The following is a 25,196-nucleotide window of genomic DNA, read 5'->3' as shown; positions in this document are numbered from 1 at the left end:
TTGTGTGTACAATGTTCCTAGGCTGGTTTGGATGTGTATGTGCCTGAGCTGGTAGTGTGTGTGTATGTTTGTGTATGCACCTAATTGATTTGTGTGTTTGTATATGTGCAATTGTGTCACACCCTACTGTCTAACAGTGCAATATTGTGATCCCGAGAGTTGGCCTGACCCCACAGGGCAACAAGGGACAGCAGCTGGCTCCATCACACAGGGCTTCCCCTAGTGGTGTGCAAGTCCTGGGACCTGCATGTGTGCCATGCAGAACCCTGTGCAATAGAAGCAGGCCGGCTGAGCTGTGCTTCTTGCTACTATGTGCAGTGTAGGCCAAAGCTGTTTGCCCTGGCAGCAGCACCACAAGTGCCCCAAGGGCCCCTGCCTGCTGCTGCCGCTGGGCATGGGTCCTGATTGCCCCATGCTCTCTGCCCCTGCCCAGCTGCAGCTCCTCTCTTTGCCCCTGCTGCAGCTCTCCCTGCCACTACTGCTTCTGCCTGGAGTGAGTGCTGAATCAGGAAGATGAGGAAGAGCTGTTGGAAGCCTGGGAAGCTGAGCAGGTCCCTCAGTGGCTGCAGCAGCAGCAGCCCTCCCCAGAAACTGCATGCTGGCTGGGCTGGGCCTTTCCACACACTAGGGTGGGAGTGAGGCGCACGGGCTGGATGGGGTACAATTAATTGGTAGACACCTGCAGGCCAGATGGAGTTGCCTGGTAGGCTGTATTTGGCCTGTGGGTCATACTTTTCCCACCCTTGCTCTAATATTAAAATGTTCTAGTAATCTTTACCAGTGCTCTTCTGATATCTAGTAATTTAATATAACATATCCAATGCAGTTTTCCCAATTTCATTTTATTAGAAACTTCGTATTTCAAGTGCTCTGTATACAATTCCATTTTTCATGACTATTTTTCTCTCTTCATTTTTGCAGCAATACAAACTGTTGCCTACTCACATGAATAATGCTTCTTGATGCGAGCAGTCCTATTTACCTCAAAGGAACTAATTCATATGTGCAAGGATTTACAAATCCATACTTTATTTGTGATTTAAAATATTCTAAAGCAAGTGATGCAACACTGTTCCTGTGACTGCCCCTGCTTAGCACACTAAGTTTTTTCCGTGTTGCAGTGATTCTCAGGGATGCTGCCATTCTTTCACTCCTTAAATCAATTGGGAAGAGTCACTCATGCTCCCTTTTGCCATTGTCCATTAGAGGAAACATCATGAATCATTATAAACCTTTTATGGGTGTCCTTGCAATGTCTTGGCATTAGGACCATGTGAATTTGTTTTGCTTAATTCTAAATGCTTTTCATCATCCTGTATATAGAGGACCACTTCCAATATTTTGAATTGCAACAGAGAGCTGGTGGAGCAAAAAAACAAATATGAAAATGGTGAAAAAGGCAGCAGAGAAAGGGATTCAGAAATAAATCTAGAATATATGCCACCATGTATTAAGCAGCCACTTACATTAGCTCTGCTTTTCAAATTTTTAATATCCCGAAGACCCAGACCAAGAAAATTCTAGGAAATTCTTTCTTTTAATGTAAGAACTTGAAAACAGTTGCTTGCATTCTGAAGTGACCTATATATGGTGTAAATTGAACTTCCTTACACTTAGACTTTCTTGCATGGCATTAGTTTTCCTTCAATCTACTTAAACCTATGAAGTGTAAATGACTAATTGCACACATTAGAATTCCAAAAGAAAGTACAAGAAGGAAGCAGTGGCCTGCTTTAGCTTAAATCTTCTTACATCTTCCTGTGAGGTCCTGGCCTCAATGTCTTCTTCAGTTCTAGTTCCTTAATACATGTTGCACCAGTTTGGCTTCACTTACCCTTGGATCACTGGGCCAGATTTAGATGAGTGTGTATCTAAAGGAGACAAAGAGAACCTGTTTCCTTGTGAGAAACATGTTGTGGATGAGCTGCAGAAAGAAGTAAAAACTAATCCAGTTTGATTCCCTGGGGACTTGCTTAAATTCACCTCCGAATTTGCACCAGGATGTTTAAATTACATGAGAAAAGATTCATGAACTCCAGTGCTTTTTATGAACTCAAAACAATAGTGTGAGAGTTTTGCAAACTCTTAAATTCCATATGGTTGCTATTCATATTTCATATGACAAGCTGCCAGGCAAGATGAAGTTGTTGTTCAAATGGCTTATTTTCCCTTGAGGTTTCTATGTTATTTTGAAATGTGAACTAAATCATTTTATATGCTGGAAGTGATTCTTAGTATTTCATTTAATTTCTTTTACTGTATAGTACTTAAAGAATGCCTGCTAGAGCAGCAGAAACAGTCTCCTCTACTATAATATAAAATATTGTGTCTTTAAAAATATCCCCTTGGGATAGTGCTATCGACCAAGGAGCAGATTGAGAAAAATATCTATGTGATATATTTTAAAAATATTGATAGGACTATAATTAATGATACACAACATAATTATACAGGGAACAGCCAGGGGGAATTAATTAAAACTGACTCTGTGGATGAATATTTCCTTTTCCTTCAAGTATTGTCAGTGCAGATGCCCATTTGCAGCTGAGAATTGCATGAAATCTCAGGACACAATATAAAACTCTGACCATGTGAGAAAGAAACATAAGGACTTCTTCATTTAGGCAAGGTTACTTCTGCCCCTTTAGATAATTCCAGCTGCAAGTTGTAATTCCCTAACCTCTCAATTCTCTTAGCTTGTTGATGTGGGGTTTTATTTCTTTTTTTCATCTCTCCTTGCTCAGCAATAATCTTCTGTGGGAAATACAGATAGTCTTAATTTGTGGGGAGGAGGAACGGCCAAAAGGAAGCAGTACATCTAAAGGTTTTCTAGAACTTCTTTTCTTAGAACCCTACCTTAGCTATTTAACTTATATGGTTCCTATTGTCATAGCATTAGCGTGCCTCAGGATTTTATCTTTTTTGTATTATATCCTTATAACACTCCTTTGAGGCAGGGAAATGTTAATACATGCACTTTACAGAAGTACTGAGATATGGAGAGATTAAGACCCAGATCATAGATTTCTTGATGCTAAGGAATCTCTGGTATGGTTTCTGCTTATTCCAAACTAATACATCCATGTTGTGGGGTGGGGTGGAGATTGTTTTCCACCTGTAAAGAGGCATAGTTCCCTTATTCATTCTGTTGGTGGCCTCTTGCATTTCTGAAGGTGCACTATTTTGCTATTTAGAAAAGTAAATTTTCTCCATTCTTTTCAATGGGCAACATTGTCTCCAAGGATAGATCCTATTTCACCTTAAGGTTATAAAGCTCTCTATTCTATCAATAGGGAGTGTTTGCTTATAGGAAGATGCTTCCATCTCGCCATGATTCTTGATTCTGAAGACATGAAAGCAATATGTGGTAGGAGGATTCAGAACCTAAGTCGGGAAACATTTACTTGAACAAGTATCTACCTAACATAAAGCAACACTGACTTCAGCATAAAATAATGGTGCTCCACCTCTGGTCTACAGGGTGAATTAGGCCTGGAGAGCTATGTCATCTGGACCATGGGGCTTCACACAGGTCTGGAAATTTGGCAAGGGTGGAACAGTGGCAGTGGTTATTTGTCATGGCTTCCATAGCCATGACAATAAATTATGCCACTGCTTCCCCATAGCTAAATTTTGAAGACATGGCAATTAATGCTGCCTTTGGTTCCCCATGATCAAATTTCTGGACCCTTGGGAAGACCGGGTAACATGGCCACACATGCCAGATTGGACCACAGCTAGATCTGGTGTGCAGGATCAAGCCCATACATGGTTGCTTCACAGGCAGATTGGGCACATAGGGCCAGGCCAATGCATGGAGTTGTTCTACAGCTGGATCCAGCACGTGGATCCAGTCCAGCACTCCATATTGCATGTGCAGACTGAACCTGTGTGCTACACCATGCTGAATTAGGCCCCTAGACAGACCCCCCATCATGGGATCTGGCTTGTAGACCAGCCCTGTGCCATTCATCCAGCCAGCAGATGAAACCACGGGTGTAAAGTAAATGCTCATCTTCAAATAGACTAGTTTTCGTAGACTTGGAAACCTGAATTCTAATCCTCCTTCTGTCTCAGAGGGTTTGAACCCACATTTCCTATATCTCAAATGAGCCCTAACTATGGGCTAAACTCTACTCCCTTCCACTGAAGCTGACCTACTAGGCCTCTATGAAGGAAAGATTCACAGGACCAGAAGGAAAACAAGCAAGAGGGATCCTAACTCTGAGGGCCAGTAAGATGTGCATTGTCCAGAGAGGGAGTACTGGGTTCAGGCCCCTATTGCTTATGAATTTTATCCAGTGGCCATTTAATGCAAAATATATCATTAATATTGATATATATCTAAAATAATGCTATTGAAAGAAATGGCATGATTCTGGATTGCAGTTTTTTAACAGAGGGCAGAATCTGGCCCAATGAAGTTACATCAGTACAAGTAAAAAGGGACTTTGCACAGAGTGATCTGTCCCTTTCAACAGCCTCTGACAGCTTCTAGCTGTCTTGTAGCATCAATTACTTTTGTGTCCACTCCCCCATTTTGCGTGAGGAAGCTGCATGATACAGGAGAAGTGTGATTTCAGGGGACATATGATAGTGGATAGAGTAGGCTGGTGTCTCATAAAGTGGAATGGCATAGTGACAGGAGACCTGTAGAAAGCTCATATGTACAATATTCAGAATTATTTATGAAAGCCAGAGACCTTGACATTTGTTAATAACAATCTATCATGTTTTATTTTTCTTGCTCCAAACATGCTACTTTATTTTACAGGTCATTGGTAATATCTTCCAACAGCCATTTCCTGAGTGAAAAGTCCTATAGTTAGGACTATGTAACAGCTAGAAGGCTTTCCAAATAGTGTAGGATGGGCATATATTACAGTTCCATTTGAACAGAGTTTCAAACAGATGGATCACCACATGAAGAAGCCTGGTCTCTTCTCTCCATGACGTTTACACATTTTAACCTAAGCTTAGCCCATAGCTTAGTGTTAGGGCTATTGTTTGAATTATTTAACCCAAAATGCATAAATAACACTGGGAGTGAGGACTTCCTCCTCCCCAAGTTAGTACCTTGTCTTGGGAAACGAGGTAACATGGGGCACTCACCTGCAGCTCGGGACGGAGCCCACGGGGAACAGGGAGAGGAACCTGTGTGGCTCGTGAGCCGCCTCTATGTACAGCTGCAGCCGGCCAGTGACATCAGCATCAGACGCTGGCTGGCGAAAATAAAAATGGCGGCCGTTGCTGTGAAGGGGACGGATGGTCTGGAGGCACAACTGCTGCTGATGCCAGGATCAGAGGGAGCCCCAAGAGAGGACCCCAAGGAGACCGACGGGCTGGAGGCAAAGTTGGGCAGGGACAGGAGCACCCCGTCGAAGACCCCCGCCACACACCGGAGGAGTGAATGGTTGGCTGAGGGAAGGAGGATTGGAGGCAGCCCCTAGAGTGCAGCAAGACCCAGGTGGAGTGCCGGGATGGTGGGGCTCTGAGGACGGCACACTGGGAGGAGAAAGCCCGGGACGGCCCAGACGGGGGTTATAATTGGGGTGGGGTTGCTGCCGGGACCAAGGAGGGTCAGTGAAGGATGGGCCCTTGTTAAGGGTCCAGGGACGAGGAATAGGTGGAGGGTTGGTGGAGGTGCACTGGATTTTGTTTGGTGTTGTGGGATTACCCTGAGCTGGGGCTGAGTTCCATAAGGGCACCTGGGGTTCAGGTCATAGGGTAGCCCCGGGAGGGGCATAGTGGGGAAGGTTCTCCATGGGACAGGAGCCAGGAGTGAGGTGCCACAGGAGTGTGCACAACCTTCCACCGTAGGCTTAAGAATGCAGAGCGGTGGTTGAGATCTGCAAAGAAGGTCGCAAGATAACAACTAGACAGCCCATCGAAGGTGGCATGAGGCCGGGGTGTAGGGGTGGCGGAGCCCCGTGAGCAACCGTCAGGCCTGACCCGGGTCATCTGGGGACCCACCAACTAACCCGCCCATTGAGGAACACCAAGACGTGGCAGGCGAGAACGGAGTTGGTGAAGCAGGAGGAAAGAGCTACCTCGACGACAAACTGACCCAGAAGGGGCGGAGCATCCACCAAGAGACCTGAGCTGCTAGAAAGTGGCGAGTGGAAGCCTGGCGGTCACATAGCTCATCATTGGGCAGCAGAATCAGATACCTCATTTATTCTCCTTCTGGCCTTGTGATTCTTTCCAACTGGTCTACCCATAGTACTCTCCATCTAGAGTGGTGGAAGGTGGTCTAGCTACTGGTTTGGTGCTTAGAACCTTATCTTAGATATGAGAAGTTTAAATTCCCTCAGGGTGCAGTGGTCATACAAGCAAGGTCTCCCATATCCCAATCAGTTGGCATAACCGTAGGCAGAAAGTGGGTACCATGGTTTTTGTCAACTACAGATTCAAGGGACTTTCACAAATGAATGCTTTTCCATGGCAAAACTGGATGATAACTGATTGTAACTGGAGTTAGATACTTATGTAGCTGTCTTGGATCACTTCTCAGCAAGTGAAGCAGGCCACACCTAGATACATAAGGAATTTAGGAATCTTAGCAGAATTCATCCTGTTGTATAGGGTGAGCTAAAATAAAGTTAAGTGACTTAGAGCCTAAAAATGGAAAAGTGCCATTGAGATCTAAGTGAAATAAATTCTCACCTACTCAAGGTCTCAGGAAATCTGTGATAGAGCAAAGAATTAAATGAGTCCCCCAGATCCTAAACTAGTACTCTAAGGGCATTTTTACATGATGCAGTGCTGGGCACTTTAATTAGCAAGCCATGCTACTTAAAAGCACCTGCGCGTCACATATATCAGCATCCCCATGCATCCTCATGCTGGAAAAATGTCGATGGCACACTGAACTAAAGGTCATTAAAAGTGTTTTATTTCAAAGCACCCCACCACCATTTTTTCAGCACAGGGACACACCGGGACACTGGTATATGTGAAGTGGAAGGCTGCCAGAGCATGTCAATTTCTGTGCTTCAGCAGACTTGATTAATTAAGAAGATCCCGGTGCGGCCCCGCTGTTCCCAGCCATGCCGGGTCTTGCCTGCTGGGCTACAGTGGCCCCACAGGAGGGAAGCAGGGAGGGAGCTTAAGCCCACAGTCTACCTCCCATACCAATCTGGAGGCGCAGGTCCCCCTTTCTCCCCAGGAGTGCACACAGCTGCCAGGAGCGAGCCCTGCCCCTGCCCAAGTCAGCAGCAGACAGCAGCAGCAGGGGGAGCTGGCTCTAGGCTCCTGCTGTAGCTGCCTTCTGTTGGGGGCAGGGAGTTGTGGACCTGGGTCCCTGTCCCTTATCTGGGGACCCATTCCAGCAGGTCAAGGGGGCAGGGGCTGTGGGTGGGGGCAAGGGGCATAAGAAGGGCTGGGGGGCTGTTGTGGGGGCAAAGAGGGGCACCAGCAGGGACAGAGGGGCCTGTGAGGGGGGGCCTTTAATTTTAATCACGGATTTTGGGGGTTTTATTAGAGAATTTGCATTTTTTTATCATCAAAAACCAGGATCCTTGGTTAATAGTTCAACCTACACAGCTTAGAGGAAGCTGCCTAAATTGAATTGATTTTACCTCAGGCTTTTTGACTGTCTGTACTTAGCCTAACTGCTTGACCGTTTTCTTTCTCTTCACCTTATGATCCCATGGGGCTAATTAATTCTTTTACTATTATGCGGCCATGAAAGAGGGCCAATTTTTAATTTTAACCTTTCTTCTTGGAACAATACATAGATAGCAAGGTGTCCTACACAAGTTATTTGTTTTTTCACTGAGGAGATATAGTAGAGCAGCTACAGGGAGCTGGCATTGGCCGCTCCTGGGACCGCTGCAGCAGGAACTGGGGTGAGTGGGGACAGGCAGAGCCCTGGGGAGTTCGGGGCATGGTGCAGCCCAGTGGCTGCCAGCAGCTGGTGCCGGCAGCTCCTGGGGCCACTGGTGCCAAGGCTGGGGTGAGTGGGGCCATGGCTCTTTCCCCTCCCAGCACAGACTTATCTGTCTGGGCAGGGGGGGACATCTATGCTGATCACATAAGAGTGAATTTACCCTGCAGGTAACAAATTATGGGTCTAAATATGCTCATCGTGTACAAGCGAATTTGCATATAAAGAACCTGCATAAATTGAGGGAGACCTGTATTCCAGATTCTGGTCACCCTACTGGAAAGAACATCTTTCTTGCATCCAACCTGAAACCAACCTATAACAGTTTATGGCCATTTCTCCTTGTCCTCCCCTGGGGCGCCCTAGTGAACAGTTTTTTCTTCCAGCTCCCTATATTCACCCTGTACATACTTATAGATGACCACCAAGTCCCCCTTCAGTCTTCTCTTCTCCAGGCTGACGAGTCCCAGATCCCTTGGTCTTTCCTCATAAGGTTTGTCCTTCAGGTCCTTAACATGTATACTACTATTAAAATACAGCCACCTCCATGGTGGAAGATTCTATGGTTATATACAACACACCATAGAATAGTGAATAGAGGGATTTTTTTTTCCAGAGATACTGTAGCATGTATGTAAACTTACTTAAAGTGCTGTGGGATATTTAACAGTCACCCAAAAAACACACAGAACTTAAGATTTTGAAGTCTCATCTGTAAAACAAGGTTCTTTCTTAAACAACACAAGATATTCCTGCCAAGTACTGAACATCCTGACAGTAAAACATAGCAAAAGAATTTATCTTTTATGTTCTGACAGAAATATAAAGAACACAGCAATGGAGCTGCCAATCAGAAGTGGCATTATACAGGAAATACAGGAGTATTTAGTGCATTTTACAGCACAGTGCTAGACCACGAAATCACAGCAGCAAATCATACTTCTGTTTGCACATTCTCTGTGACTAATAAAGAGAAAATAGACCAGCCTGTAAGTAATATCTTTTTTCAGTCATGTAAGTATATATAAGGAAGTTTAACTCTTAAGGAATGCAACTTGCTGTACAGAGTACATAGGTGCGTGTGCGTGTGTATGTCCAACATTTCACTTTATCTTACTGAAAAATAGCACTTTGCAAAGAAATGTATTGGACAGTTTTATCTGTAGAAAGCTGTATTGTTTCAAGTTTGATATCATAAGAAAATCTGCCATCAAATACCTTTTTAAATCAGGAGACTTGTAGTAAGTAAAATACATTACCAGTCTTTTTCCTACAATGGAACTATTCCACCATTGCTTTTTCCAACATCAGATCAATGTCATGATATGAGAAGTTGGAAGCATTGAACATACAAAGGCATTTGTGTCCTTGTCCCATTTCTAATGAACAGTTGCTATTTAGGTATCAAAACTGGCATCATCAAAAAAGTTTGCTGAGGTTAGTATGGATACATATTGAGGAAATCCTGAATAGGAGGCAATAAAATGTTCAGCTGTGCAACAGTTTGGTTATTTTTAAAGCCCTGAAATAATTGTTTCCACTTATTTTTAGGGCTACTATTTTCTTTCACCCAGTAAAAAGCAGAAAGTGATGATATGTTTGGCTTGTGCAAGGACTATAAGAGGAAAAAAAGAACTGAAAAAATTACCCCCAGGTAACATGTTCTTCTGTGCCTCTGGAGAAACAAGTTGTTCTTCTTTGGGGCCTTTTAAGTGTGTTAAAGTGACAAAGGTTAGTATTTTTTATTTTGTTTTATTAGCTGTACAGTAGACCCAAGTTTATAACATAAAATGAACATTTACATAGACTGTTGTAATTTGTATTTGGACAAACTTCAAACCTGCATATAGATTCAGTTTCATTGTTTGCTAATGAGCAGATCAGGGAGGATCTGGAGATCCTGCTGGAAATTGGGGGCAGAGGGGCAGGGATGATCAGCATACCTTCCTCCTTTTTATCTTGGATCTGAAACATCCCCTATGTTATGGGGCATTGTTCTGTCTTCAGAAGCTTTGCATATACAATATAGTAAATATTATTGGTAGTAGATCATAAGTAGGAGGTCTTTATGCAGTAAGTGGCGATATTTTTGAAAACTGATTCATCTTTATCTAAACACATATATGCACATGTATATTCACTGATCTTTAAAATAAATGTATTGGCTCTGCTACAAAAATTTTTAATAGCTGTCTCTTGTCAAATTTGACAAATAATGGTTAAGTCAAAGCTACCAAAAATACCTGGAAATTCAATAGGATCACCAAAGGTATATGCACAGTAGATATTAACATGTCCCATATTTCAGCAAGTTATATAGTTGACTGAATTCATTTTAAATCAAATTCCTGGGCTTCATTAAAAAGAAATTTACTTCTATATTGATTTAATAGAAGCAATAGCATGATTGAATCTGATCTCTTTTTATATATATATATATATATATCCAAAAGACTGATTTATCCACCTTGGAAGCTGAAATCACCCTGAGTCATTTAAAAGAAGTTCTAGCATCTCTGCACACTGAAACCTCTGTACAAACTATCTCAGAAAAGATCTCTGCAGTTATGAACCAGAAAGCAGTAAAAATAATTGCATACAGAAATGGAGCTGGCTACCGAAATGGGCAGTTAATCATTGCTAGTACATTTCCTATGGTAAGTAGCACTCATCCCCAAAGATAAGCATAATGGCTGTAGTACTGGAAAGGACAAACACTACGTCAGTGACTTAGATGAACCCAAATCAGAATCTCAAACCTAAATTTTTTAACATGATGAATTTCTGGGGTTTCAAATGTGTATATAGGTCTCATCCCTACCACATGTTTTCCCAATCATATGCAAAGCCTCGAGGAGCCATAGTGGACATGACCCATGACGTTAAACCAACCTTCCAGTCTGCAGACTGGATCCCATGGGCAGGATCTGTCTGCAAACCGCAACCAGTGTGGAGTCAGCGTGTGGTCCATGGGTGCAATCTGGCCTGCTAGCCTGGACCCACATGCCAAATCTGGATGTGGCCCAACCCCACACACAAGATCTGGCCATGGGCCATCCCCATGTGCCAGCGTAATCTGGTGCATAGAGCTATGTCAGCTTGTCCGCAGGGCTCCCCATGAGTCTAGAAATTTGGTGGCACAGGATGAGCTCCACTGCATTAAACCATTCTTATAGTACCAGTCATGTAATAATACTTTAAATTGTGATATTTCTACCATATAGGCTTATAAATTTAGAACATTTTAAAGAGATTTTGCTTGGTCATACATTATGATACATTATGATTTTGCTCTGTTATATGTTATGTTTAGGCTAAGATTCAAATTTTGATGTGTCTGAGAATTACACATCACCTACATCAAGATGGTGCTCTTTCTGCTCAATAGCCTGACCCAGTCTGTTCTATCACAGCTCCCTCCTCAAGAATGTGAGCCGCATGAGCGGTGACAGTGACTTTGTTGTCTGTATTGAGAGTTCCCAAAGCTTTTGTACCTATTGATAGTGAAAATGAGCAAATAGTCACCATAAACACCTCTGGGTGTGTGCGCCAGCCCATCATATGCCTTTTATCTAGAGATTATGACTTTTTTCACCATAGGAGAATTAGTTGCATCTCTCTCTCTCCCATACTCAGAAAAATAACCCCACCAGCTTCCCCATAAGTTGCTCCTTGGGCAGAAGATATGCCGATTCATAGAGCAATAAGAGTAGGAACAGAGACCAATTTTGGAAGATGGTGGGAGCCCACGACTCTAGCCACAACCTCTTCTTTCTCCTCAAGGGCCTTCTCACAGTTACAGCCACTCTTCTGCCTTCTTCATGGAAGTACAGCTTTAATATTTCAAGCTTCCTTCCTTCTCCTGCATGTTCTTTAGACTGTTTAAGCAGGAAAAGTTCATTCTGCATTGCTACTGAGCTACATAATTTTGCTTTTGTGAAAAGCATAGTCAGTCCCCTAAGTTACTCTCATAACTTTGTAGTCAGAAGAAGAGTTTCTCATGGCTTCTGAAGTCATGGCCATTACTGAAATATCATCAGCAACTGTCACAACACAGAGGGAAAGGATCCCTGTTTCTTGTGTCCTGAAGGTGACTGTCTTCTCTCAGTCTCATTTTTACCTATAACCTTTCTGCCAGCAGTCAGAGGATCTATGGCAAAGATGTACACCAGCAGCTTCTGCAGGCACCTTTGTTTCACCTCTTAATTTAGAGTAACTGGCCTTGACCCCTGTTTCTGATTGACCAGAGAAACATGAGCTGAGCTCAAATACATGGTTTGCAGCCAATGAATGAAAGTATATAGAATTCCATATTATTGTAGTGTTCTTCATAAACATTTGCAATGTGGCAAAAAATCTTCCTTTGTTCAAGGTAGTAAATAAACCTTTCTGATTCTTCTCCAGCCCTGGTTGCAAACATCTCAAAAAGGTCCACCAATGAATCCAAAATAAGCTTGTTCTAATTGTGCTCAATCAGCATGGTGAGGTGTACACATATATAAGGTGTACATCCTCCTCAAATGCCACTTGAGCCAACTTGTGAAGTAGTGACCTGAAAAAATGTTTTAGTCCATACTGGCTGCATCTACATGAGATGCTGACTGCACCGTCGTTACCACATAGTCATTTAGTACTTGCATAAACTTGAGATGTATACACTTGAGATATACTTGTATATACTTTAGATGTATAAGCAAGTACTAAATGGCTGTGCAGTAACTAGAGTTACTGTTCAGTAGCATCACCAAATGGCTTTTTTGTGATGCTGGCTGCGCAGTAGCCCCAGACTACGCAGTAGCACCACATCATGCTTGGTGCCATGCAGTGCTACTGTGCAGTAGTCATGGGCTACTGCGCAGACAGCATTTTATGTAAACATGGCCACTAAGCATGGACTATAAAGGGGACTCAAGTTCCCCAAGGACATTGTGTTTTCCATTGTGCTGTATATTCTTACCCTCATTCTCTAGCTGCAGTAGTGGCTTGTGCTGTCAAAGTGCTATATACTAGGCACGTCTACATGAAAATTTAATACTCATTTAATTAACTGTGCAGCAAACTTCTCAGCATCTACATGTGTGTCACTGTTAGGGTGCACGAAACTAATGAATTCCACAGCAAGGTAGTACTTGTAGATACATCCTCCTATCTTGTAAATATAAGTACTACCCTGTTGCCAAGATTTTTCATGTGCAGCAATGCACATGTAGGTGCTGACTAACTGGCTGGGGCAGGAGGGTGCTTTAATGCAGGGGCTGCCTGCCAGCTAGTCCCACACTGAAGCACCCTCATGTCTCAGCCAGTCCCTCTGCAGCACATTGAACTTGGTCAGAGCAGCCCTGGGCTGGCAGGCTGATCCCTGAGCCCCTGGCAGCTGGGGCCACTCTGATCAGGCTCCATGTGCCACAAATGAATAAACTCTGGAGCTGATTGCTTTGGAATTAATTGCTTTTGGACACATGGTCAAATGGTGTGCCTGGGAGCAAAAAGCTCGGGAGCAATGAGCGCTGGAGTTTATTCACGTGCACTTATTGCACATGTAGATATGCCCACTGTGTATTATATAAGGTGTACATCCTCCTATCTTCTCTCAAAGCAAGTTAAAGCATACTTTAAGTTTTTTTCATAATAGGAACAGACTATTCATTTGTAAAATTTTCAAATTAATTAGACTATAACTAATAAAAATGGAGATGGGTAGGCACTATTGATAAACTTTACCTTAGGCAAAGGGGCAGCATAGGCTTATACACTATTTAAGGTTTGCTGCAGGAAGCAATTTTACCTTATTTGTGTGATCATTTATCATTTCCTGTGTTATTTAGCTGCTTACCATGTGTACAAGACAACTTGACCTTACTAGGAAAGCCTGCAAACTATACACCAGTGATGGAACCCTAATCCTTACTGTACCAGATTTAGTTGCATGGGCTGTGAGCAAATGTTTTAGGCAAAGTGTCTCAGAAGAATGTGAAGAGACAACTACAATGGAAGGTATGTCTTGGTTATTCTGCCTGTGGAAGGTAAAAAGTCAATCTAAAAAAAGTCTTAAATTTGTAGTGAAGTTGCATGTGTATTTTGTTTGCATTGTGCTCCTTTTGATATATTTCATATGAACAAAGATTAATTAGGCTATATATAAATATTAATTTTGGAAAATGTTAAAGTGCAGAAACTTGAACTGATTTCTGTAGAGCCCTATACCTAAAGCAATCAGGTGCTTAATTTAAGAATATAACTACTGTTATTGTATGTACAAATCATACTAGCTACTGCCTAGCTGCTCATTTACTTGTATAAATTTTTAATTTAGATACCTAATTGCAGTAATTGTGTAGGCTAATTTGGTAGTATATTTTTTTGCATGTGACCCTGATTTGTAAATCAGACCCATAATGGTAAGCTTCCATTAAATAAATGTCAGGTTATTATGAAACCAATTAAAGGCTACCATATTTTCTCACATACCATATGCATGCCTTTTTTCCAAAAGCCATTTGCTGGAAATTGGGGTGAGCATGTTAAATGAGGAAACATGATAATAGCAGCTTTTGCAGTATAAGATTATGGAAGGGGAACAGGAACAAGAAAGTAGCACCACACATGGGCAATGCAGTGAGCACACAGGGCTTTACAGCCAGCAGTGAGGGGGCCTGCATGCTCACTCTGTAGTCCCTGTGTAGTACATTCAGCATTACTTTCTTTCCCCCAACAGAGGTCATACTACAAAAGCTCCTGCTGATTCAGAAGGCAATTGTTCTGGCACCCTTGCTTGGGCTTCACTGTATTTCCTTTCTTGCCAGCTGCAGTAGAACAGCTGTAGCTGCTTTAACTCCCTAGCTGCTGGCTGGCTGTAGACAGGTCCTCCCTCAGCAGCGGGGTTTGGCTTAGCAGCAGCTTAAGACTATCCCTTCAGCTTGTGCAGCATCACTTTCCCCTTTTCTCCCCTTTCCCCAACAACCATTTCATTTTGTTAAAAGAACACCTTTGAGCTGCTACTGGGGCAGACCCTACTGTTACAGATGCTGCTGCTGAGGGAAAAATTGTCCATGACCAGCCAGCAGGTAGGGGTCAACAAAGCAGTCATTTGTTGTTGCTTCCTCCTACTACAGCTGCCTATATTTATGCCGCTGGCAAAAATAATGTTTTTCTTTCCTTCACTCTCCCTTCTGAAAACAGGAGCATATCTTCTTTGGGGGGTACGCAGTAAGAGAGTAAATATGGTACTACTTGTACACAAGGTGATACATATTTCAGATGAGGGTTTTATAGGCTTTTCAAGATAACTACTCAATGCCAATCACACTTTATCTTTTTGATAGATTTATATGTAAATATATAACAATCTATATGTTTGAGTAAGCAGGTAAAAAGGAAGAATTGAAGTGGCAACTCCATTTTTATCTATTAATATATTGAGAGAGGTAGAAAATATTAGTAAAGATCTAACAAACCCCATTTTAGCAATAAATGAATTTACTATTTGTTACAGAACCTCAGTCCTGAAATTCAGATATAGTTCAGGATTATGACCATCCCAAAGTTTGGAAGCATCATTGTCTGAAAGGGGGGGAGTGCAACCTCTGGATCCACACCTGAATCAAGGAGTATATAGTTTATAAGGGGAAAAAAATCAAGATTTACAAACCATTTCCTATACAGAAAATCTGCAGTTACCTTTGGTGCTATTAAAATTAATATATGCAGGTTGTTTTATTATGTACAACAAATAATGTGTTAGAACTTATGCACCTTAGGTCTGTAAATCAGATTCACTTTTCTTTTTTTGTGACTGAGAATGGTCAAATGTCTCATGTAACAATACAGCAATATTATTTCATGGGATAAGGAGCACTCACAGGTGTAATACACTGCATGTTGCCGAGTTTACTCGGATGATATAAAACTACCCCTTCTGTGACGGTGCCATGTATTCCATTTGAAATCCAAATTTGTTTTGCATGAAAATATTATCATTGCTCTTTATTATATAGTTATAGCATGTATAGTGTCACGATTACTATTTACAAAAGTGTTCCTAAGTTGCTAAGGATCTTTGGAAAGAAAAACCTTACAAAGTTACTGGTCATCTAGTTATACACAATAATAGAGCTCTGCCTCAATGCGTCCTAATTCTGTTCAGAGCTCCAGGAAGACAAAATGGTGTGGGCCCTAAAGGTATAAACAGAAGGAGGTGTGGGACAGAAATTCAGCTTGAGATGTAAGGAGGAGATTTGCAAATACACAAAGGGAAGCTAAACACCCAATTACTTTTGAAGTTCAGTGACAGTTGGGCATCCCTTTGTGCCTTTGAAAATAGCCCCCTGAGGGTTAATTCCTTAGCTCCGTCCCCAGCTTCTGCTAGTTTACCATTTTGTACCCTTTCCTAATTTCTCATTTTAATTTGTAGCCATTAATATTTTTCTCTCTTTCCATACTCATGCATTCCGTCTCTGATCCTGTGACTGTTACCACCTCCTCTCTCCCTCAGATAATCAATACTGTCTTCTACTCCCTCTTAAAACATATTAAAAAGCTGATAATAGAGAGTTGATTATACGCTAGATATCCCTTCACATTACTAAGATGAAAAAACAGGTGGTGTAGTCAATGATGTACTAGGAAGGGGGCAGGAAGGGTACCAGTTATTCAGTGATTGTTTTCAAGGCTGCCTAGATCATCTTAATCTGCCTTGATAAAACTGATTTCATGAATTAACAATTTATAAACTTGATGAGAAATAGAATCATGTCAAATACAAAGTGAGCCAACTCTAATGAGAGGCTTTATGTAAGCTAGCGTGCTGCCTGGAGGACTAATAAATGAGAAAGGAGAAAATGCAGAAAAGATGAATCCCTCTCACAAAGTTAGTAGGTTAAAATCAGATATTAAAAATAAATACATGAAAGAGGGTAAAGCTGGAGAAGGGAAAGTTGATCCAAATAAAAATAGAATACATGAAGAAAGATTGAAAAAATAGGAAAACATTTACACTTAGTTCAAAATACTATATAGGCAACCCCCACTTAGCCCTCTTAATTGGTTCTTGAAAAACCAAGCGCTAAAAGAAACGAACGTTAAACGAAACCAAAAGTACCTGATGACCCAAGATGATGACTGCAACTGCTCTTGATGACCCAAGATGGCAACTGCAGTATTATAATGAAACTCATTGAGAGCTAAGTGGAATCAGGTATCAATTTAAAATGAGCGTTCTAGAGAAATAGTGCTAAGCAAAACAGTCTTAAGCGAAGGTTGCCTGTAGTTATTCGTTGTGCCTCTACTGAACATAAATTTGCAAATAAAATCACTGGTATAAAACCTTGTAACCAAAAACTTTAGCGATATTTAGGTCAGATTCTGATTAGGGCAGGGGAATATGAAATGTAATATTGGATGCTTTTGTGTTTTAACATTTTATTTTGTGAGCCATACAATTTAGCCATATCATAACCCTGAGTGATACAAGCCAAAGGGCTATTTGAACTTTAATATATGTCATTTTCATGCTATAAATAATGACTGCTTTTGCTGGTCAACAAATAAACCATGGTTTTTAATTCTGTTTAAAAATCCAACATTTTCAAACCTTTTATTTAATGTTATTACATCAAAACATTGCAAAAAGCTGAAGTTCAACTAGAGGTTGATGTGAAATAGTATGAGCACTGCAAGATTGGGAGGGAATACTCAAGATGAGTGTTCCTAAGAAATGCTGCTTGTGTGTACCCTATTAACTGACTTTGGTGAAACTACTCAGAATATTCCAGTTTTATTCATAGAGAATATGATTAAAATTAGAGAAAATATATCTTCACTATCAGACAAACGGACTGAACTCCTGGTTTCAGTGTAAAACAGGGCACATCCTTAATTACAGCATCTTGCTTTTTCCATTACAATAGGTAAATAGGAGTTCACTACTATATTATAACTATATTATACTATATAATAACTACTATAATAGGTAAATAGAGTGGATTTAATGATAAGCAAATCCTAAGGGTTTTCTTCCAAAAGATAGAGAACTCTCACAAAAAGTCCTAATCCAAATTTACTTTTCTAACCTTCTTGGCTAAGTACAACAGTCAAAAAGCCCTAGGTGGAATCAATTTAATCTTTTCAGTTTAGTCTAAGCTGTGTAGCTTGAACCAATAAGCAAGTGAACAGACATTCACATTTGATTCCAGAAATGTATCCACATGCCTGCAGTGGCCCAGGACAGAAGCTGGGGAGTGGGGCGGGACAGGGCAAGAACATGCATCCCTGCTCAGTTGGAGAAGATGGCTTGAAGCTGGAGGGGATCTGGGACAGAAGTTCAATAACCGATTTAACTTAAATCAGCTAAGTCTGATAATACATCTATCCAGATTTATCTTAACCAGTTTTGGACATTTTGAAAGTGGTTTTTGTGCACTGAACTTCTGCTGTGTTAAAGATTTGAACTGGTTTCTGATCACTTATACCAGTGTGTGTAATTTCTATCCCTAGCCCTTGTGATTTTTCACTTGTACACTTCCTTTATTCTCAAAGATTAATGCTTGAGATTCATCATGGTTTTACTCACACCATTCCCCTTCCTACACATAAAACGCACTTTGTAATGTATATAGTCACTAACATAGACCACACCCCCATCCCCTGGTCTCTTCCATCATGTGTCACATTACCAATTAATGCCGCTCCAAAAATGGTATCTGTAAGCTTTTGTAACTCTAGCTAATTGAGTTTTTATTGCTTAATAGCCAGTGTATAAGCAGAAGTTGTAATCTTAATTAAACTAATAAGATGGCATAAACATTTTATCCTGAAGTGATATAAAGAGAAACTGTTGATATTTTTCTCAAAATACAAAGATAAGCAGATGGAGAAAGAGAAGATAAAATCGGTTTTATGCCTGGCAACTCCAGAAAGTTTGAACATGATTGATGATTCTCTGCTTACCAACATTCTCAGAAAGCCTATTGAGATCTGGGTTTCCTGTGGAGAGCCTTTTTTGCCTTTGAATGGTACGAGTTCCTTTTTTCCACCTCTTTACAAGGATAGAGTTATGTAGAAACAAATAGTCTCCTTAAGCCAAGCTCAGAAAGAACCCATATTTCAGGGTTTCTGCTTTTTACCTTTAGGGACCAAGAAATAATTCCATCACTCTTCCTCCTGCTCTTCAATGCATAACATGACTTTTGAGGGTTTTTAATTTCCTTGGAATAATCAGATGTTGGCTACAGCTGAAAATGGGAGATTGTCTGGGGTGTAGTGGTGTTCCTGTTCTAGTGGTATACCACTCAGGTGGTTGGCTATTGGTTGGCTCATTCTTCATAGTTAAACTGATTTGCAGGGGATTAGGAAGGAATTTTCCTCCACATTAACAGGGCAAGAATGAGTAGATTGTCTGTTTGCCTTACCTTTGTAGTGTGGGTCATGGTCATAGGATCATCAGGGCATATTTTATCTTACAAAGTCCCTGTTATTTCAGGGACTGTTGATGGTGTCTGAGGTCTCTCCTACTCTTTTCCTGTGAAACTGTTTTTTGGGGTTTTTTTAAACTAAATATCCTGAATCTATAATGAGTGTTACTGGGTTCTTAATGTGGCTACTACCATATGCAGGAAGTAGCAAAGTACTTTTTATGAACATCTTTAGAAAAGAGACTGAAGCAAATTCTAAATTTTTCCAATCCAAAATGTTTTAGTTTAGTGAGGGAAGTATTTAAAGACACTTTCTCTGACAAAAGTGATGCTGATATGATGACATAACACATAGTTATGTCATTTGCATGACTCACATGATTAAAATTAATTATATGCTTTAAGTTAGGGTTCTTAAAGGAAATGATACGGCCAGTTAACCATAAATTGAGATCATTTTAACCCTTTGGCTAATATTTAAATTTCATTTTAAACTTACAAAATCAATGGAATTCCAAATTGACAATAAAGTGGACTGTTGAAAGTTTATTCAAGCATGATACTAGGTATTTACTAATACCTTGAAAACTAAATGAACATTATTATTTTGAAGCAGCAAATCCCTCTATTAATAGATGCATGTTAAAAGAAGATGGTCTAAAATAGTTTACCTCTATCAATGCTCGAAGAGTAAATGAAGTACTATGTTTATTCAATTAATACAAGTTTTTGTGTCTTGTTCTCCTAAGATATTTCATAAGCTTTACATTCTCCCATAGTTTCTTTTGAGGACCCTTACAAATTCCCTGGCTAAGTACAGATGTTCAAAAAACCCATGGTGAAAGTGCTTTAACTATTGAACTTCACTTAAAGTGCCATAATTTAGAGTGCATTTGAACCAAACAGACATTTGCTATTCAGTCTCACTCTGCCCAGGGCCATCAGGTAGGAGGAGCTCCCTAACATTTCCCAGCATGCCCTATGGACTTGGAAGCTCCTGAGTGCTGCCAAATGAGCAAGCCATTCCTGACTGGCTGCCTGGTGTGGAAGATGAGTGTTCCACCCCATTCCCCCCTGCTGCTATATCAGTGTCAGGAATCAAAGAAGCACAGAGAAGCAGGGCTGGAAGGGACCTCCATGCTGGGTTAGGATGCAGAGGCCTGGATCCAGGTTGGGGAGCCCATCTGCCAAGTGCCAGTAGTTGCAGGCTGGGCACTGGAGCTGTGATGGGAGCTGAGAGTGCCTGCCCCACTTGGATTTGCCACAGATTGGAGGAAGGAGGGGTTCCAGAGCAGGATTGCTTGGGGCTAAGCTGGAGACAGACATGAATATATGCACACGCCCAAACTCTGCTCCCCACAGAGAGCCAGCAGGGGTTGCAATGTAGTGCTGGGAACTCTAGTGTGGGGGTGGAAAATAGGACTCACTACAGGGTTGGCCCCCACAGCTTCCCAGCTTGGGGCTTGGTGGAGGGCAGGGCCGGGCCCCCCCTATGGCAGGGATACTCATTTCCCACCCCTCCCCTGCCAGAGTTCCCAGTGCAGCAAAAAGCAGACTGGAGCTGGGGGGGTGGCATCTGTTAGGGGGCTCCTTTACCAATCCCTCCTGCCAGAGTTCCTGGCACAGCAAAAAGTGGCGCTGCACTGCAGCTCCTGGTTGCAGCTGAGGTAAAGGAGCGCCCCCCTGGCTGGGCTGTGGCATACTGTGGAGCCAGGGCTGCTGCAGGGACACAGAGCCCAGACCCATCCCCTGCAGCCTCCTCAGGTGGGCAGCAGCACACTCTGGGGGTGCTTTGGGGGAAAGGGGTCTGGGCTCAGTCTCCCTGCAGCAGCCCTGAACCTAGGGCTTACTGTAGCCTGCTGGGGGAGGGGCTGAAGGGGGCTGGGCTCAGTGTCTCCACAGTAGCCCTGGCTCCATGGCACACTGCTGCCTGGCCAGGGCTTCTGTGGGAAGAAAGAACCCAGACCCCTTTTCCCCAATGCTGTTCTGGCCAGACAACAGTGTGTCATGGAGTAGCTGCAGGCCGAGAGACCCCCTTTTCTTTTCCCCAACCCACTATGGCCAGGCTGTGGCTCACAGCTGGCTTCAGGGAGGAAGAAGGGCTGGGATCAGAGGCTGCCACTGACTCAGATCAGTGAGAGCTGGGGTGGGTGGGGCTATCCTAGTGCTCAGGCAGAGCAAATATGCTCTGTCCAAAGCTGAAGCACAGGGCCTGCACACGGGTGGTAGTAATCATGCTCTAAGTTAACCCTCAATGGGATCTGGCACAGACATTTGATAAATCAGTAACAGAAAGTTATTAAAGTGTGTACAGAAGTTCTTCATGCATGTTTTACAGTGCTGTAATTTAGAGCACCTGTTATAGCACTATAAAATTATGGTGCTTTTAGACCTGACAAAAATGCAGTGTTTGGTGGGAAGGGGTGCATCTGAGCCTCTCTGCATTTTCCAGGCTAGGAGGCAGGGGGCACTCCTGAGTCTTGCTCAGAAATTTGACCAGTGTACAGAAGTTATTTAAAGCACACTAGGCACATCTACATGTGAAAATGCTGCTAAATGGATTTACTCCAGAGTAAACCCACCTTGGGTAGGCATCTACATGGGCAGGCATTTGGGAGCAGATTTGCTGTTTCTGGCAGCAGTCTGCTCCCACCCTCTCAGAGCAGGCACCAGTGCCAGCTGCCCGGCACAGCCCCATCTCTTCCCAGTGCATGACACATTGTGCTGGGTGGCCAGCAGTGGCTGCACTGCGACCAGAGTAGTGGCAAAATTTGTGGTGGATATAGCATCTTCCCAGTGCCATCGGCGCCTTCTCCGAGCCCAGTCCCCACTGAGAAGAGCCCTGCACAGTCCTGGCTGCAACCCACCCCACCCTACACAGAAGCCTCGGGGGCACATGCCCCCCTGTGCTGTTCTGAGGTTCAAGCAGCAGCAGCGACAGGAGCCACCTCCTCCCGCCATGAGCTGAGGTTCCACCCCCCCACCCCACCTGGGCAGTGCCTGCCCCTGCCCTCTCCCTCATTGTGAGAGGCATTGGTCTATACCCCCCATGCCCTTTCCTTCCCCCCTCCCCTTCCACCACAACAGATTTACTAGCTGGAGGCAGCTGTATCAGAAATCGGATCAGTATCAGCTGATATGCCTCTTTAAATATCAGCTATCAGTATCAGCCCCAAAAATCTCTATTGGTGCACCCCTAGCTGGCATCCATCTTTTTAAGGCAGCCCTGCTCTGTGCTGTGTGGTGTTGGTCTCGCTGCAGGCAGCTCATGCTCCCGGGGCTGCATGGAGCCACGGTGAGTAGTGGGGTTGGGCTCAGGTGGGGCAGTGATTCTGCTTATGTCTTTGCTGGTGGGGTGAGAAGTGCGTACTTGTTGTTCAGTTCCAAGGGAGGAGTGAACCCTGGTACTGTGCGTCTTGGGACCTGAGATGACTGTCTTCCAAGCATCCCCTGGGTGGGGCTCCCGGTCAGTGTTCCTGTTGTCCATCTTCACGTAGTCAAGCACCTTCTCTCTTCATTTTTCAGGAGAAGAGCCTGACTGTAGCAATGCTCAGTCTCTTGCATGTGGGCCCTGATGGCATGAAGCTTGCCTACCTGGGCCTGGAACTCAGTCAGCTGGGACTTCAGGGACCTCACTAAGAAACATACCCCACACATTGGGGTGAGCTTGCTCCCATTCCCAGTTGCTGGCAGCTATGCCAGGCAGCCCCTGCAGCCCAGATCCAGGGACTGCATCTGGGTGGAGGCCAGGACCATGGGTTCCATCTGAGTGGTGGCCTCAGTGTTGCAAGGGGAGGGAGCACCAGCTGAGGTGGGAACCTGTGTGTGGCGATGTTGTGTGCCCCAGGGGAAAACCAAGAGCAATGGTCATAAATGCCTAGAAGAAGGCTTCAGATTGCATATAAGGAAAAACTTCTTCACAGTTTGTGTGGCTAAACTATGGAGTAGACTTCCAGTGGGTGTGGTGCAGGCACCTACCCTGGAGATCTTCAAAAGGAGAGTGGATGCACACCTTGCTGGGGTTATTTGACCCCAGCAGTCTTTCCTGCCCAGAGCAGGGGGGCTGGACCCGATGGTCTCATGAGGTCCTTCCCAGCTCTAAACTTCTGTGAATCTGGGGGACACAGCTGTGCAGCAACGCAGTGGCAGGGACAAGCACCAGAGACCGGGCAAGCTGCTGCAGCTGGCCTTGGCCCCTGCGGTACAACCCATTGGTTAGAGGCTGGCTGCAGGTGGCCCAGGACCCCAGTGTCCCTGCAGACTTTTAAGGGTCAGGGTCTTGGGCAGGTAAGGAGGCACCCCAGCCCTGGGGCTGGAGAATCGCCCAGCCCCATGGGCCTGGGACTATTCTGCAGGTGGCCCACAGGTTGTAGCACTGACTGGGAGCAAATAGCATCTACATGTGCATTACAGGCTGGAGGTAGCAAATTAACTCCTGAGTAAAGCAGTTTACTGTGTAGTAATTTTATCTACTGTGCAGTAAAACATCTCGTGTAGAAGTGCCCTGTAGGCTGCTGAAGTGCTGTAAAATACAGCACTTCAAATTTAATACCTCAGTTAACAAGTGTTAATTTAAAGTGCTGTAAAATTTTTTAAAAGTGATATAAGGCCTTGCACTTCTGTAGTCACTGGAATAAAATGCTTTAAAAGGCAAAAAAAGCAACTTCTGTATACATTTCTTGTCTGATACCTCATCCATCAAGGCTTAACTTAGAACACGATCCACTATTTTTAAAATGTTCTAAAAGCCATGAATATCTGTTTAGTTACAGCTTTAGACCACTTTCTGGGCAATTAATACATGGTAGGTGTAATGTCTGTACCTAGCCCCTGTCCCTTCTAATTGAGTAATATAGTAATATTAGATCTGTAACTCACCAATGCTCTTAAGTTAATAAAGACTATTTGCTGAAATAGATCCAGTTATACAAACCAATTATGCATTCAACCACTATATGAAAAATAGCAAATAGAAATATTAATTTTCTGTTGTTGCAGCTTTGCAAAAGGTAGAGAAGCAAGAAAAACAAAATTGGTTTGAGAAGGACAGAATTTTGGCTGAACTAAATACCATGAAGCACAAAATGCGACAACTGCAAGGTTGGTATCATTATTCATTCAGTTAGGTGCTATTTTATTTATGATGAATAGATCTAATTTTCAAATATGAGTGTGCTCCTTCCAAATTTATGCAAGGAAACTGTTGTTGGGGCATACCATAGAGTAAAATCCATCCCGGCAGACCTGTTTAAACTGTGCATATGCAAAGCTACATTTACTTCAGTGTAGTTCCATCTAGGTGTGGGTCCATCTACATAGATTTTGATGCCAGAAATGATGTGTTGGTGGGCAGTAGCATAACAGGGTGAGCAAATAGGGCACATGCTCTGAGTGCCACCTACAGAGAGGGGCACCAGAAGGGTGGGGGGTGGGCCCACCTCACCCTGCCTGCACTTTCTGAATGCAGGAAGCAGCTGGGACAGCAGCATGTGTCATAAAGTAGGGTCACCATATTTCCAGGTCCAAAAAAAAGGACACCTGTCAGGGAGGGGGGAATATGATGGTGGGGAGGAGTGACATGCCCTGCCCCGGCCTATTTTGTTGCCCCTCACTGACAAGCCACACCCCCACCCAGCCCTGCTGCGGCCCCTCACTCTGGACCCACTGACCCCAACTCTGCCAGTGCCCCTCACTCCCAAACAGCAATACCCTGCCCCCACCTCTTGCTGGTGCCCCTCACTCCCAACCCACAGCCCCCTGGTGCTGCCAGTACCCTGCAGACCCAAACCACAGTAACCTATCCTGTCCCCTGTGCCCCTCACTCCTGATCGACAGTCCCCTGCCCCACCCCCAGCTGAAGCAGCTCCTACATCTCTCTCTCTCTGTCTCTTGCTGGAACC

At 43.3% G+C, this 25,196-nt stretch overlaps 1 protein-coding gene across 1 annotated transcript in view; it reads left to right on the top strand.

Annotated features, from left to right (window-relative positions):
• DCDC5 (doublecortin domain containing 5) overlaps positions 1 to 25,196 on the top strand; it is a 122,200-nt gene that overhangs the window by 73,515 nt on the left and 23,489 nt on the right. The window contains exons 10-15 of the mRNA XM_019519508.1: positions 8,707 to 8,877; positions 9,440 to 9,619; positions 10,342 to 10,545; positions 13,714 to 13,882; positions 18,745 to 18,897; positions 24,295 to 24,396. Of these exons, the coding sequence (XP_019375053.1) occupies positions 8,707 to 8,877; positions 9,440 to 9,619; positions 10,342 to 10,545; positions 13,714 to 13,882; positions 18,745 to 18,897; positions 24,295 to 24,396 (979 nt within the window). The remainder of the gene's footprint in view (positions 1 to 8,706; positions 8,878 to 9,439; positions 9,620 to 10,341; positions 10,546 to 13,713; positions 13,883 to 18,744; positions 18,898 to 24,294; positions 24,397 to 25,196) is intronic.

This window comes from Gavialis gangeticus, unplaced genomic scaffold (assembly GCF_001723915.1).
Source record: "Gavialis gangeticus isolate Ggan-Ray unplaced genomic scaffold, GavGan_comp1, whole genome shotgun sequence".
Lineage (NCBI taxonomy): Eukaryota > Metazoa > Chordata > Crocodylia > Gavialidae > Gavialis > Gavialis gangeticus.
Note: the sequence above shows the minus strand (reverse complement) of the source record. Positions and strands in the feature narration are given on the sequence as shown.